Source organism: Centropristis striata, chromosome 20, assembly GCF_030273125.1.
Source record: "Centropristis striata isolate RG_2023a ecotype Rhode Island chromosome 20, C.striata_1.0, whole genome shotgun sequence".
Classification (NCBI taxonomy): domain Eukaryota; kingdom Metazoa; phylum Chordata; class Actinopteri; order Perciformes; family Serranidae; genus Centropristis; species Centropristis striata.
The window spans coordinates 31,874,854-31,892,046 of NC_081536.1; the positions used below are offsets into that span (position 1 = coordinate 31,874,854).

General features: G+C 35.3%; 1 protein-coding gene across 1 annotated transcript in view; it reads right to left on the reverse strand.

Annotated features, from left to right (window-relative positions):
- The window catches only part of LOC131993744 (regulating synaptic membrane exocytosis protein 1-like), a 142,287-nt gene that overhangs the window by 64,984 nt on the left and 60,110 nt on the right, over window positions 1–17,193 (reverse strand). Inside the window, exons 5-6 of the mRNA XM_059359751.1 lie at window positions 8,199–8,470; window positions 5,264–5,943 (exon numbers count right to left, since the gene is read on the reverse strand). Of these exons, the coding sequence (XP_059215734.1) occupies window positions 5,264–5,943; window positions 8,199–8,470 (952 nt within the window). The remainder of the gene's footprint in view (window positions 1–5,263; window positions 5,944–8,198; window positions 8,471–17,193) is intronic.

The following is a 17,193-nucleotide window of genomic DNA, read 5'->3' on the forward strand; positions in this document are numbered from 1 at the left end:
GTGAAGTTTTTTGAGTTTTTGAAAGTTTGATAAAATTCTGCAGTTGTTGTCGTCCAACATGTTTGATATCAGTTCAGTTCAGTTTGACTAAACACAGATAAATTAATTTTTGCCACCTAAAAAAAGTCCCCCAAAACAATCACTATCAGTTGTAGTGTACTCTATTTAGAATATTTTCACCACTTTATCTTGATGTTAGACAGTCCTTTCAAAACTGAAGCCATATTCTATGCTGTCTTCCAACGCCTCATGTAACAAACCACCTTTTGGTTTTGTGAAATGCTGTTTCTCTTTTGGCCACTAGAGGGCAGCTTGTGTTTGTTTTATGGGTTAAATCCTAAAAAGTCTTTAAAAAGTGTGTTTAAAATACATTCTAATATGATTTGGGTAAAAAATATTATTCGTGATTTAAGTTCATGGTAATGATGTAATTCATCTGTTTTTTATGTGCCTGTTCGTTTTTGAGCTAATGCTAGTAATGAGCTTTTGTTTTGAAGGATCGCTAAATTTCTTCCTACTTCCTGGCAGTATTGTGTCTTGCGGTAAAACCAAGCAATTGCAGCGGTACGAGCTGACGGTAAAGGCAGTAAAAGCTAAAGTAAATAAAGGAAACAAAAGGAAAATAAAGCCGTGACAGTAACACAAGAATAAAACGGCGAAGGCTGACTGTAATACAACCCCACGAGGAGGCACAAGGTAGAGTGTTTAGTGTTTATTAGGGGTGTGCATTGGCACTGCCCTCACAATTCGATTCGATTACGATTCACCAGGTAACGATTCGATTCGATTCGATTCAATTAGATTCTACGATGCATTGCGATGCATCACAATTATACTGCACACAACAAGGGACATTTTCGTCAGTCATGAGGCAATACAAGCAGTCAGATAGGCCTAATAACAACAGATTTTATTGGCTATATTTTGAAAAGATGGCAAAATGAATCTCCTGCCTGAGTTCATCTAAGAGTAAGGAAAGAGAAATGCCTCCTCCTGCCATAAAAAAGGAACCTGCTGAGGTGAAATTCACATCAGCTAAATGTGGAGCCCTTGTCCCTGAGGTAGGGAAGACGTTAGCGCTATCCCACCTAGCTAGCTATCGCTAGTTTTTATGACGCAAAAACGTTAACGAGTCGACTTTAAATAGGCAAATACAATGGTAATTACCTATCAATAGTACTTTCTATAAAAACGTAAATGTTAAGTTCTGTCAAATACTACCACATAGTTCAGTCACAACATATCAAAACAGCTTGTCCCGCTAGCTTACCTGTGCCCAGAGGAGGCACAAGGTAGAGTGTTTAGTGTTTATGGTCATATTTATTTTTGTGTTGGAAAGCTATGCTAAGTTAACTTTGTGTACTTGCTGTCGTTGTGTATTGCTTTGTGTATACAGTAGTGGGAACGGAATGTAACTGTATTTTCTTTATTTTATGTACTACAGTTTTCACGTTGGTTTCACTTTCATTTACGGACTTAATAAGGAGCTTGTATGGAAATAAACATTGTGAAAACCATCTTTCGGAGGGTATGCTACACCTCAGATCCCTTTAACAGTTTTACTTTGCCAAACAAAGGAGCTGCTGGTCTCCTGTTTACACACATGTTTTATAAAGGGTTAGTTCAGAATCACACAATAACACAAACTAACTGATTAAAAGCAGCCGCAGCACAGCAACTTGTGTCTCCTGCCAGGTAAAATCCCTGTATTTGTCAATGGAGTGTGGTGGTTGTGAAGAAAGCACAGACAGATATATAACAGCTTCAGTTTCCTGTCTGACAGCAAGGTAAAGCTGAAAAATATTCTAAATATATCATGCACTTAAACTGCTATCGATTTGTTTCTGTGGGCCCTTTAAGTGAATAATAATAATAATGTTGTGTTCTTTGATGTGTTCCCTTCCAGCAGCAGTGCGTGGCCTGTTGTCTACTGGAGATCAGTGGTGGAAAGTGGAGTAAATACGGTACTTAGGGACAATTTTGAGGTACTTGTACTTTACTTGAGTATTTCAATTTTATATAACTTTATATTTCTACTCTACTACATTACAAATATTGAACTTTTTACTCCACTACATTTAACACAAAATATATGAATCAATTTAAAGTGATTAGACTTTAAATTAAATCTTATTACACTATATTAAGTCTTTACAATATTATAACACTGCTTACATAAAAACATCAATACAAATAATCTAATAATATATTTGGAATATATAAATCAATCTGAGTGGTCCATTCTGCATAACTTTTACTTTTGATACTTTAAGTACATTTTGATGCTGAAACTTTTGTACTTTTACTTCAGTAAGTTTTGAATGCAGGACTTTTACTTGTATTGGAGTAATTTCACAGTGTGGTATTAGTACTTTTACTGCAGTAAAGGATCTGAATACTTCTTCCACCACTGCTGTATATGATACATGCATAAATACTTTATACAATCCCACTTCAAAAGCGACATGATTTAGTTGCACAGTATCACATTTTCCAGAAAAAGTCATTGTTTTTTCAAAAATTTCAGGGACATGTTGGAATGTTTTGAATTTAATAATTATTGATATTAATAAATAATTTGTATTATTTAAATGTGCACTTTATGGAGCTTTGATTTAAAAAAAAAAAAAAGGTATTCCTGTTGTTACACAGTATTTATGTTCACTTAAATAAACAGTTTCAATAAAACTACTTGTAACATGTCAGATTTGACTTTGACTGAACATTTCTCTCACTTTGTGATAAAAATATCAGGATATATATCGTTTATGGATATCCAGTTTAAATATATGGGGATATGACTGTTGGTCCATATCGCCCAGCCCTATGTTGGACACATAGCAGTAGTGAAGAAGTGGTGAAGTGACATAACGCAGCTTGGACATGACATTAGTGTGTTCTCAGGCTTGGGGACATGGTTGTCTATGTGAGGCGCTCGGGGCCAACGCTGGGATTAACTGGGGTCAAACCGCCCCACACACACACACACACACACACTAACAACACACACATGTACGCTCAGTGTGGGACTGTCCCCCCGTAGGGCCGGGCTGAAAACAATACAATATGACACACGGGAGACACACACACACACACACACACACACACACACACACACGGGCTCTCACACTCTGGTTAACATGCACGCTGCTACGCTGCTCAGGAGTTAGGGAATGTTGCAGAAGGTGTTTTGTTTCTGAACACACAACGGCACGACATAAATCTGCTAGAAAGCTTCTTGTTGCACTGCAAAAAAACTGTGTCTAAAGATCTTTAATTCCTTTTTTTGGTAATTTTGTGTCTTTTTTGATAATTTTGTGTCTTTTTTTGGTCATTTTCTGTCTTTTTTTGATCATTTTGTGTCATTTTGTGGTCAATTTGATTCTTTTTTGGGTAATTTTGTGTCTTTTCTGACAAATCCCAAAGTATCAAGTTATTACTTTACAGGGAGTCTCTGGCTTGAAGCTGACGGTTACACACTTCTTACTGCTGGACCACTGCTGGAGGCAGTATCAAAATGACCAAAAAAAGACACAATTGACCACAAAATGATCAAAAAGAGACACAAAATGATCAAAAAGAGACACAAATGACCAAAAAAGATGCAAAATGACCAAATAAAGCCACAAAATGACAAAAAGACACAATTTGACCACAAAATGATCAAAAATAGACACAAAATGACCAAAAACCCCACAAAATGACAAAAAAAGACACAAAATGACAAAAAACCCCACAAAATGATCAAAATAGACACAAAATTACCAAAAAAGACATTAAATGACCAAAAGGCATTTCAAAGGACAGAATAAAACAGTTTTCCCACAAACCAGCAGGTGATGTCAGAGCAGTCTTACCTGTCCTGATCACTGAACCAGAGTTTCAGTAGAGACGTCCCCACATTCAAAGTCTGAATGAAGACGGCACACTGAGACTAAACAGCTCCCTCCACTTCCTACACTCACCTCCCATCATAGTGTTACAGTGGGAGTGTTCACACACACACACACACACACACACACACTGAAGTGCAGCGCCCCATACCTCATACAGTGCACTAATTAAACATAATAGAGTGCAAGTGTGTGAAATAAATTGGCTTTTATCATTATTTATTTAAATTATCTTTATTACTGCACATAGTCCCGTCTGGAGAGGCTTGTAAATGGCTCAAGAACTGTAAATTCTGTGTTATTTTTATATCCCTGTCCCGTCCTAATGACCTTATCAGGCTCATTTACACAGAGCAGTAGTCGGAGACACTGAGACTCTGGTCGCCTCCAGGAACGGAGAAAATAAAAATGAGTTAACAGTTAACACGCGGCTCGCAGGACTCACAAGACAAACACTGTGAAGAGGGTCAGTTCCAAGATTGTTATTTAACAATGCGATATGTAAAACTATTTCACTTTTTTGTGGCCCCCACCTTGATATGAAAGTTTAATGTGAGTTTTATATGAATGGCACTTTACCGTGTTGTGTGTGGAAGGTCCCTTTAATTACTTTGTTGGGTAATTTTGTGTCTTTTTTTTTGGTAATTCTGTGCTTTTTTTGGGTCATTTTCTGTCCTTTTTAAAAAAAATAATTTTGTGTCTTTTTTAATAATTTTGTGTCTTTTTTAATAATTTTGTGTCTTTTTTGGTAATTTTGTATCTTCGTTTGTAATTTTGTGTCATTTTTAATAATTTTGTGTCTTTATTAATAATTTTTGTGTCTTTTTAAAATATTTTTTGTCTTTTTTGGTAATTTTGTGTCTTCTTTTGTAATTTTGTGTCTTTTTTAATAATTTTGTGTCTTTTTTAATAATTGTGTCTTCTTTTGTAATTTTGTGTCTTTTTTGTAATAATTTTGTGTCTTTTTTAATAATTTTGTGTCTTTTTTGTAATAATTTTGTGTCCTTTTTAATAATTTTGTGTCTTTTTTTAATAATTTAGTGTCTTTTTTAATAATTTTGTGTCTTTTTCAATAATTTTGTGTCTTTTTTAATAATTTTGTGTCTTCTTTTGGTCATTTTAAGTAATTAAGTAATTTAGTTTTTTTTGTCTTTGGCTAAACAGTGTAAGAAACTGGCAGAAAGCAGTGGTGTGATGATGGTTCCCTCCAGTTCTCTGAAACTGAAACGGCCTCTGCTCCGACCATGACGGACGGATAAACTAATGAATGAAACGACAGATGTCAATACTCTCCGTATCGTCTCCGTCTAAAATCAACAACAGTTATTTTCCACTCTGGGACTAAAGTGATGCCTGACGCCGTCTCTCACCTCTCTCGCTGACACTTTCGATCTCGGCGTCCTCACAGCTGCTGTACTCGGGCGTGGTGCCCCCCTCCTCCTCCGAGCTGCTGACGCTGGTCTGCCTCTTGCCCCCGGCCCCCCCCGGCCCCCGTTTGGACTTGTAGGGTCTGGGCGGCGGCGGACGCAGAGACTCCGATTGGTCGGAGCTCAGCGAATCGTTGCGCAGCATGCTGTCGGCCTTCTCCCGTTTGGTCCGCCTCACCGCGGCGCCCTGCTGGCCGGGGGCCGAGCAGGGGGGCTCTCGGAGTTCGGGGGGAGGAAGTTGCTGAGAAAGTGTGTGTTCGTGTGGCCCCCCCTCCACCCCCCCCAGCGTCCTCTGACCCCCCACCTCCCCGCCCACGCCACGGCCCTGCACGCTGCCCGGGTGGCCCCGGCCTCCAGGAGGGACCGGCCCTGCTTGGCGAGGGGGGGCCCCGCTGTGGTCCATGTGGTGGTAGCCCCCCTCTTCTGTCCGTCTTACTCCTCCTCCTCCTCCTCCTCCTCCTCCTCCTACAGGGTCGTGCTCCAGAGAGCGTCCCTTCGACAGACGCCGGCTCTCCCTGCGCTCCCGGGACTCCCCCCGGAGGTCCCGGTCCATGGAGACCTGGGTCTGCAGACGGGGCTGACCGGGCCGGGCCCCTCCCCGACCGCCTCCTCGTCCATTTCTCCTGGGGAGCGATCAACATGTGGACGGAGAGAAGAGGAGAAGGAAAGAACAGGTGAGAGTTATTGACAGACGAGGATTTTTATTTATTTATTTTATTTTATTTTCAAAAAAGACAAACATATTAAATTGGAAGCATTCATTATGATTCCATTTTAATTATATTTAAATATATATATATATATATATATATATATATATATATATATATATATATATATATATATATATATATATAAATTAATAAATAAAAAATATATATACATACAAATATATATATATTAAAATATATATATATATATATATATACACATTTTTTTTTTTATTTAAATTAAAATAATATATATATATATATATATATATATTTTTTTTTTTTATTATATTATATGCCATATTAAATATGGAAATGGATGAATTATACATTCAAGATATGTATGGCTTTTTATGTTTGTCTTTTTCTTCATGGGGGCTCTTCCCACATCTTTTTTTTTTTTTTTAATGATTATCCTTAGTACCCTTGTTTACTTGTATGTCTTGTATGTAAATGTGTTTCAAAAAATTAATTAATAAATTAATTAATTTAATTATTTTTTTTTAAAACAGACGAGGATTTTTATTTTTATTTAAATTTTATTTAAAAAAAAAAAATATATATATATATATATATATATATATATATATATATATATATATATTTAATTGGAACTATTCATTCAGGATTGGGATAAAGATCAGTAATTTTTTCTTTATTTTAATTTTAATGTCTTATACATAAGTTTCTATTGCTACCATATATTTTCCTATTTTTCTGTTCTGGCTGTCATGGAGTTAATAGTTTAAATATGGAAATGGATGAATTATACATTCAAGATATTTATGGCTTTTTATGTTTGTCTTTTTCTTAATGGGGGTTCTCCCCACATCTTTTTATTTATTTATTTTTATTAATAATTATCCTTAGTACCCTTTTTCACTAGTATGTCTTGTATGTAAATGTGTAAAAATAAATAAATAAATAAATAAATAAAATAAAATAAAACAAGAATAGGTGAGAGCTATTGACATTGATATTGCCGAAGCTTATTACATCACTATTAAACTCATACCTAATAAATAAGACTGGTGTGACTGTGCATGTGATTTCATTGTTAGTGTTAGTGTGGACTAATGGAAAGTCATGAGCAGCAACATGTTCTGCTGTCCAGTGTTCTGGAGCCGGCTGCATTCTTCCATTAGACTGAGTGACAGAGGAAACAAGGACACAGACACGCTGAAGGGACATAATGCACCTCTGTATAAAGGAAGCACATGATGAATGCAGGAGATAATGCTCAATAACACTAATATTAACATCTTCTAAAAGGACTGCTTTGTTTCTGATGGCGGAGAGAAAACACTCCAACAATTACACATGTTAAACTTTACTCTACTAGTCTGTTAGTCTGTGAACAGTTTCATAATGTCTTTAGTCTAATAATCCTGATGATGAGTTTGTTTGATGTTTGTTTGTGTCTAGTTTAGTTTTAATGTTATTTAATGTGTTAAAGTTCTTATTTATTATTGTTGTTTTTTTAGTAATTTTATGTCTCTTTGTGTCTTTTTTTAGTCATTTTGTGTATTTTTTTTGTTCATTTAGTGTCTTTTTTTAGTCATTTTGTGTCTTTTTTTGGTCATTTTATGTCTCTTTGTGTCTTTTTTTTGGTCATTTTGTGTATTTTTTTAGTCATTTTGTGTCTTTTTTTGGTCATTTAGTGTCTTTTTGTGTCTTTTTTTAGTCATTTTGTGTCTTTTTTTGGTCATTTTATGTCTCTTTGTGTCTTTTTTTTGGTCATTTTGTGTCTTTTTTAGTCATTTTGTGTCTTTTTTTGGTCATTTTGTGTCTTTTTTTGGTCATTTTGTGTCTATTTTACTCCTTTAGACCAACATAAAATGTGATTTTGAATTTTTCTTTTAACTTTCAAAACATCATGCTCAATAAAGAATTTTAAATGTTGCAAATGTGACCAAAGGTGTCAAATCTACCATATAAGAGGGTTCCATCCAGTTCTATCATTTGATACTAAATCTATTTGAGCTTGTCTCCAGTTTTACTTGGTATATCATCATCAAACTGAAACTGGCCTCATGGAGTTTACAGCCAGAACTTTAGAGGTAAATTTACAGTAGGGCTCCACGCTGCTTTGTTTTCTAGTCTGGATGGAGGCAACAAGTCTGGATTATTTGGAGCTTTTGGACGCTCCACAGGGTTAAAGTCCTTACGTGTCTCGTGGTGGCTCGCTACGTGACCGGAGGTCGATGCCCGGCGTGGTCCCTGGTGCGCCGGGCCGGTTGGGGTCTTGGATTGCGGTGGTGGAGTTGGGGGGCGCTTGGGAGCGGGACCGGAGCTTCTTGTCCCCGAGCGTTTGGCACACAGACGGCTCGCTGACGGCTGAACCGAGGCCAGCGGGTTTCCCTTCCGGACCGGTGAACCAGTCGCCTGGCTTGGTCAGGATCTCCTGCTGCTTCCGGCAGTTATTACACACCCAGATCACCTGGAAATAAAAGGACACAAGTCTTCATTATGAAGCAGATTAGAGCATCACACATACAGTATATAAGATACATCTACAGCAGTAGTTCTCAACCTGTTCGAGTCGGATTTTGGACAAATAATGAAGCAAACAACAACTAAAACATCTCTCTGTCTGTGCATTTATATATATTTTTTATATTTTATTGTTACTTTTAATCTAAGTCCTTTGCTATAAGTTTAAAGGTCCATTCTGACCTCCTGAGTGTGTAACAGTCAGCTTCAAGACAGAGACTGCTTGGAAAGTAAGAACTTTAGGATTTGTCAGAAAAGACACAAAATTACCCAAAAAAGAATCAAATCGACCACAAAATGATCAAAAAAAGACACAAAATGATTTAAAAATTACATAAAATTAAGCAAAAAAGGACTCAAATTGGCCACAAAAAGACACAAAATGACCAAAAAACAAACAAAATGACCACAAAAGACACAAAATGACCCAAAAAAAGACACAAAATGACCAAAAAAAAGACACAAAATGACCAAAAAGGACACAAAATGACTAAAAAAGACACAACATGACCAAAAAAAGACACAAAATGACCAAAAAAGACACAAAATGACTAAAAAAGACACAACATGACCAAAAAAAGACACAAAATGACCAAAAAAGAAACAAAATGACCAAAAAAAGACACAAAATGACCACAAAAGACACAAAATGACTAAAAAAACACAAAATGACCAAATAAGAAACAAAATGACCAAAAAAGACAAAAAATGACAAAAAAAAGACACAAAATGACCAAAAAAACACAAAATGACCAAAAAAGACACACAATGACTAAAAAAAAGACACAAAATGACCAAAAAAGACACAAAATGACTAAAAAAAGACACAACATGACCAAAAAAGACACAAAATGACAAAAAAAAGACACAAAATGACCAAAAAAAAGACACAAAATGACTAAAAAAGACACAAATTGACCCAAAAAAACACAAAATGACTAAAAAAAGACACAAAATGACCAAAAAAGACACAAAATGACAAAAAAAAAAACCACATTAAATGACCAATTGAGAACAGCTGATTTCCAGTACTGGACATGTTTATATATTTATATTTATACATATATTATATTTAATGCAGCTGACATTAGCATCAGGATAATGTTCCCAACAGGAAGTAACTATCCTCTGCTGCCTGCAGCCAGTAGGAACCATCTGGGCCCAGACTGCCAACCACAAAGTGACGCCCGGCTTCAGTCGCAGCGACTGTCAAACAGGAAGTGGAACAATCACTTCCTAAAGAGCTGGCGTGCTGCCAGCGAGTGGTCCAGAAGAAGGCTTTAATGGAAGCGTTTTAAGATCAACATCATGGCGGCTCTAGCAGCGAGCAGCTTGGCTTCCACTGCTCCTGGCCTCCCAGCCCAGCACACAAAGCCAACTGGATAATGACAGGATATCCAGCTCGCTGCCAAAATAAGAGCTCCCGTCTTCTTTCTTTCCATTTGTCGCATCACACATATGCACAGCGACTATACATTGGCCGTGTTCGCACACTACAACACCGCCGAGCGTCCAGATTCTCTTTTTTTTTTTTTGCACCTGACATTTCGTGATGCGTGCACGCAGAAACATCAACAGTTGGCAACACAAAGACAGAACGTGTTTCTTCAGAATGTAACACATACAGTGTGCACGTTATTTGAAAGTGAGGATTTAACATCACACTCACATTGCTCTGTCTATAATTATATTTATGTACGTAGATATAATTTTACATCTTGCTCCCACAGAAAAAGATGTGGGTTGCATAGAGTTCTATTGAACCAGTTAGGGCTGGACGATACATCGAAATAAAAGATATATCGATATATTTTGACAATATATGGATAAACAGTATATATTTTGTGTTATATATATATATATATATATATATATATAATGTGTTACAGTTCTTATTTATTATTGTTGTTTTTTTAGTCATTTTGTGTCTTTTTTTGGTCATTTTATGTCTCTTTGTGTCTTTTTTTTGTCATTTTGTGTCTTTTTTAGTAATTTTCTGTCTTTTTTTAGTCATTTTGTGTGTTTTTATGTCTCTTTGTGTCTTTTTTTGGTCATTTTGTGTCTTTTTTACTCCTTTAGACCAACATAAAATGTGATTTTGAATTTTTTTTTTGGGCAATACATCGAAATAAAAGATATATCGATATATTTTGACAATATATGGATAAACAGTATATATTTTTAATATCTTATTCAAATAGTTTATCCATGTACCCCCTGGTAACTGCAGAAGTACCCCTCTCTTTGGGAATCACTGACTTTGAGAAGTGTATAAACTAGATTTTAACAAAAAATCCTGATGATGATTATGTTTGATGTTTGTTTGTGCCTAGTTTAGTTTTAATGTTATTTAATGTGTTAAAGTTCTTATTTATTATTGTTGTTTTTTTAGTCATTTTGTGTCTTTTTTGGTCATTTTATGTCTCTTTGTGTCTTTTTTTAGTCTTTTTGTGTCTTTTTTAGTCATTTTGTGTCTTTTTTTGGTCATTTTGTGTCTTTTTTACTCCTTTAGACCAACATAAAATGTGATTTTGAATCTTTTTTGGGGGCGATACATCGAAATAAAAGATATATCGATATATTTTGACAATATATGGATAAACAGTATATATTTTTTATATCTTATTCAAATAGTATATCCATGTATAACTGCAGAAGTACCCCTCTCTTTGGGAATCACTGACTTTGAGAAGTGTATAAACTAGATTTTAACAAAAAAAAAAATCAATTATTGAACTTAGTCATCTGCCCAAAACGTGCTAGTACGAGTCATTTCCTGCAGCTTTTGGCAGCATCTTACAATTTTCCGTCAGTCGGTGGAGTTTGCTGTAATCCAATGTGCAAAACATACACATATTTTATCTGAGTCCAAAAACTGGCCCTAAAAGAAAATCACGATATTTCAGGCTATTTTTGCGATAACGATATTCTTGACGATATTACGAAATACTCCAAAAGATATAGAAAATATGATTTTTTAGTCCGTATAAATAAATAAAAATCTAAAATCTATTGTGAAGTGCAAATCTCAACAGCTGCCAAATACAAAAAAAGTTTACTCTTGACTCTTGAGTATGAGCAAATAATAAAAATAACCATTTCGGGGTTTCTGGGGGCATATTTTAATTACATTTTATAAAGGATAATAAATATGTTTTATTTAAGGCATCTTATTTTGACAGTCTTCTTGTAAGTTCTGTGGTGGATTCTTCTAATTGTTAGCTAATGTTAGCTCGTGGCTAACGAACGGTATAATGCAGCAGTGTGTTTGTATATATATATATATATATATATATATATATATATATATATATATATATTTGTATATATATATATATATATTTGTATATATATATATATATATATATATATATATATATATATACAGTTGTGTAAGTGTCAACCTTACGCCACTACATCAAGAAGTAGGAATGTTGCCAATATCATGATATGCATTTTTTTAACCATAAAAAAAATATACCGATATTATCGTGAACGATACGATATGGCACACCCCTACTGTACAGTGATTTCTGCTTCCCAAAGACTACAAGACTGTAGAACGGTCCCTGTAAGAATTTTACTTTTCATTTAGAAAAAAAGAACATTTCAACCACAAATTGGCTCTTCATCAACATCATTTTTCTAAAAGTTTACTAGTCATGATTAGTCTAAAGTTGCTGTTTTTTTATTTATATTTGAAGGAGCAGTCTAAACTCTTACTAGTGTTTGTGAAGTATCTGATCCTCAGCGTGAGCTTAATAAAGTCTATCCACTGAGTGGGACGCTGAGATGTAGTTAAAAGCTCCAAAATAGCTCCAGAAACAGTCACAGGCTGGGAGAAAAAAACAAAAGCACTGATTTATAGAGGACAAGATGATTAACTACTGAAGAACTTCTGCATATTAAGATATAGCATGCTGGTTGCTGAGCTACAAAATGGGATCCCAAAGCATTTGACCTACATGGGGACACACAACTCAGAGAGATACTGTGACAATAAGTTTGGGATTTTTTTGTTTTTATACACAGAATTCAGAGCAAATCATCGTCTGATGACATGAAGTCGTGGCCAGACCAGCGATCACACCAGGAACACACACTCACTGAACAACAATCACACTCATCCTTCTAAAAAAAGAAAACATCTCAAAGTGTATTAGCATGATTTTATTTTTTTTGCAGAAATTTTTTCTTCGTGTTTTTATCTGTGTTTTTGTCATTTCTTTGTTTTTTATGTGTTTTTTTTGTAATTTTGTGTGCTTTTGTATTTTTATTATGTTTTTGGTGTGTTTTGAGTGTGTTTGCATGTGTTTTTTGTAATTTTATGTGTGTTTTTTGTGTTCAAAATTAAAAAAGAAAGAAAAATGAAAAAAATAATCAGGTCATATAGGTGAGGTTGTCTTGAAAACAATGATACATTTTGTGTTGTTTTTTTTATTTTATGTCTTTTTTGGTCATTTTGTGTCTTTTTTTAGTCATTTTGTGTCTTTTGTTGTGTCTTTTTGGTCATTTTGTGTCTTTTTTTTCATTTTGTGTCTTTTTTGGTCATTTTGTGTCTTTTTTGGTCCTTTAGTCCAACATAAAATGTGATTTTGAATCTTTTTTAAACTTTCAAAACACTATCATGCTCAATAAATAATTTTAAATGTGTCAAATGTGAACAAAGGTGTCAAATCTAACATATTAGAGGGTTCCATCCAGTTCTATCATTTGATACTAAATCTATTTGAGCTTGTCTCCAGTTTTACTTGGTATATCATCATCAAACTGAAACTGGCCTCATGGAGTTTACAGCCAGAACTTTAGAGGTAAATTTACAGTAGGGCTCCACGCTGCTTTGTTTTCTAGTCTGGATGGAGGCAACAAGTCTGGATTATTTGGAGCTGATTATTTGGACGCTCCACAGGGTTAAAGGAAGCCAATATCAGCCAACTGGACTGGTATAAACACCAAGTAAAAAAGCGTTAAAATAAACGTGACGTCTGTGATGACTGTTCCTGTTTGCACACATCTCGTCAACGCTGCTGTCAGTTCGTATCGATAAAAGGATGTGGGTTACGTCCTAGAATAGATACGAGGATTCATCCGGCAGGACAGAGCGGAGCATGAGGGCCTGCAGTGTGAACAGCCATAGTCATGGTGCTGTGTGACATCAGAGGCAGGATGAGGAAGAAGGAGGTGACAGGGGAAGTGAGGCTGGGCGGGAAATAAAGAGACAGGGAGAGGATGGAGGTTAGAGTCAGTCCCTCTCCTGCAGCCACCAGGGTCCTCATTACTCCTCAACACTCCCCAAGGACTCTTTAAAGAGAGATCAAAGAAAACCTCTGGCATCGGCCAGCCTCCCATCATTTTGTGTCTTTCTTTGGTGGTTTTGTGTCTTTTTTTGGTCATTTTGTGTCTTTTTTTGGTGGTTTTGTGTCTTTTTTTGGTGGTTTTGTGTCTTTTTTTTTGTCATTTTGTGTCTATTTTTTGTCTTTTTTTTGTCATTTTGTGTTTTTTTTGTGGTAATTTTGTGTCTTTTTTTGGTCATTTTGTGTCTTTTTTTTGGTCATTTTGTGTCTTTTAGTCATTTTGTTTTGGGTTTTTTCATTTTGTGTCTGTGTTTTTTTTGTGGAAATTTTGTCTCCTCAATTGTGTCTTTTTTGGTCATTTTGTGTCTTTTTTTGGTCGTTTTGTGTCTTTTTTTTTGTCATTTTGTGTCTTTTTTTTGTCATTTTGTGTCTTTTTTTGGTCATTTTGTGTCTTTTTTTAGTCATTTTGTTTTTTTTTTTTTTTTCATTTTGTGTCTGTGTTTTTTTGTGGTAATTTTGTCTCCTCAATTGTTTCTTTTTTGGTAATTTTGTGTCTTTTTTTTGTCATTTTGTGTCTTTTTTTTAATTTTGTGTCTTTTTTTGGTCATTTTATTTCTTTTTTTTTGTCATTTTCTGTCCTCAATTGTTTCTTTTTGGTCATTTTGTGTCTTTTTTTGGTCATTTTGTGTCTTTTTTAGTAGTTTTGGGTCTTTTTTTCATTTTGTGTCTGTTTTTGGTCATTTTGTGTCTTTATTTCATTTTGTGTCTTTTTTTTCCATTTTGTGTCTTCTGTCGGGTTTTTTGTGGTCATTTTGTCTCTTCAATTGTTTCTTTTTTGGTAATTTTGTGACATTTTTTGGTCATTTTGTGTCTTTTTTTTACTCATTTTATGTCTTTTTTTACTCATTTTATGTCTTTTTTTTACTCATTTTGTGTCTTTTTTAACACATTTTGTCTTTTTTTGGTGGAGGGGAGGTTAGAGTCAGTCCCTCTCCTGCAGCCACCAGGGTTCTCATTACTCCTGAACACTCCCCAATGACTCTTTAAAGAGAGCTAAAATAAAACACTCTGGCATCGGCCACCCTCCCTTCCTCCCCACCAACCCCTCTCTCCCTCCCTCCCTCCCTCATCCTGTTCTCCCTCTCTCACCCCCTCTTTCCCTTCCATTCCTCCCTCCTCCAGATTGCTTTTGATTAAAGCTACAAAAGCCGAGGAGAAAACAGCTTTACACCAACGCAGCTATATTTATCCTGCCAAACACCCCAGCACCACCAGGGAGAGAGGGAAAACGTGTGCTCAAACACACACACACACACACACACACACACACACACACACACACTCAGACATACACAGTAAAGGAAGCAAAACACTGCCTCATGTGGGACATTATAGCTTTGGTGAAAACATCCACCAATCTGTGATTTTTCTGCAGCCAGAGCGGCGAGGTGGACGGCTGCCAGGTGGACCTGCAGCGCTGCTCGACTCGTCCGTACATTAACAGGCTGACTGGTTGTAGTCACGCAGGAATTTCAAAGCATCCTTTAGGAATATTATTGTATTTAACTTGTGCATTTTATCTAACCGTTATTGACAAAAGGTATTCAAGCCGGCACACGACTGTAGGAAACATCAACTTGCTCATAACGGAGTAAAGCAGGGGTCTGAAACTCAAATTATCTGGGGGCCGCTGGAGGCAGTATCAAAATGACCAAGAAAAGACACAAATTTACAAAAAAAAAGACACGAAATGACAGAAAAAAGACACAAAACTACTTAAAAAAGACACAAAATGACCAAAGAAAGACACAAAATTACTTAAAAAAGACACAAAATGAACAAAAAAAGATACAAAATTACTAAAGAAATGACACAAAATGAAAGAAAAAAACTACATTACTTCAAAAAGACACAAAATGACCAAAAAACACACAAAATGACTGAAGAAAATACACAAAATTACTAAAAAAGACAACATTATTAAAAGAAGACACAAAATTACCAAAATAAAACAAAAAATTACAAAAAAAGACAAAATTACCAAAAAAAGACACAAAATGACCAAAAAAGACACAAAATGAACAAAAAAAGATACAAAATTACTAAAGAAATTACACAAAATGAAAGAAAAAAACTACATTACTTAAAAAAGACACAAAATGACCAAAAAAGACACAAAATGAAAGAAAAAAACTAAATTACTTTAAAAAGACACAAAATTAATTTAAAAAAAGACACAAAATTACCAAAAAAAGACACAATTTTTTTTTAAAAAGACACAAAATGACATTCCATAACATTTCCACTTCTTCCGGTAACAACAACACGGCAGATAATAAACGCTCCGGTAGCAGCTGCCTTTCTTTTTGTTAACGTCGTCATAGAAACAAGTGAAACAAAGCTCCAGCTGGAGCAATAAAGGGACCTTCCACACACAACACGGTAAAGAGACATTCATATAAAACTCACAATAAACTTTCATATCAAGGTGAGGGACACTAAATATCATCACGAGGGCCACAATTGGCCCGCGGGCCGCAAGTTTGAGACCCCTGCCTTAGAGAAATCACAAGTGTTTGGTTTAGTCAAATGTGGCTAAGCAGTAGCTGCTTCAGTTTTGGGGTCATGATGGCTCACGGTCACTGTCGTGGTTTACTGGGACACTTGCTACTGAGAGGTAATGGGGACACCTCTGCCTTTCCAGTCCAGGACCGGTCCAGGACTGGTCCAGGCGCTGCATATTTCTGTAACTGTCTGCCTTGTTCCATATTTTCTGTTGTTTGTAAAATATGAAATTCACAAATAAAGATGTTAAGAAAATACGCTTGACCTCTCACCTCTTTTTTTTCCCTCCGGCCAGTGCTAGGGAATAGTGTCCCCTAGTAATCCCACAGTGCCTTTAAAAATATCCCATCTTCTTTTAATTTATTTTAAATTTAATTTTGTTTTGTTTTTGTTTGTTTTTTTGTTTGTTACCTTTGTCAATTCTGTATTTTATTGCACTTTTTGCACTTTTATGTGAAGCACTTTGGTGTATATATATATGTATATATATATATATATATATATATATATATATATACATATATATATATATATATAACAAATAAGACAAAATATACTGAATAAAGTGAACTATAAAAACATATTTTATTCGACTGATCCAAATGTTTTTTTTTATGTCATTAGCCTACAAAATCTATATTGAACTGTTATCGTCAAAAAAAAAAAAAGCTCTGTATGACAGACAGAAACTGGAGTGCTGATTTATTGTTAACATGAAAATATTACTTAAAGCAGCTTTATATGAATCACAAAGTGTGAAACATCTGTCTTTGTAACACCTGCACTAACCAACACTATTAAATATTTATGC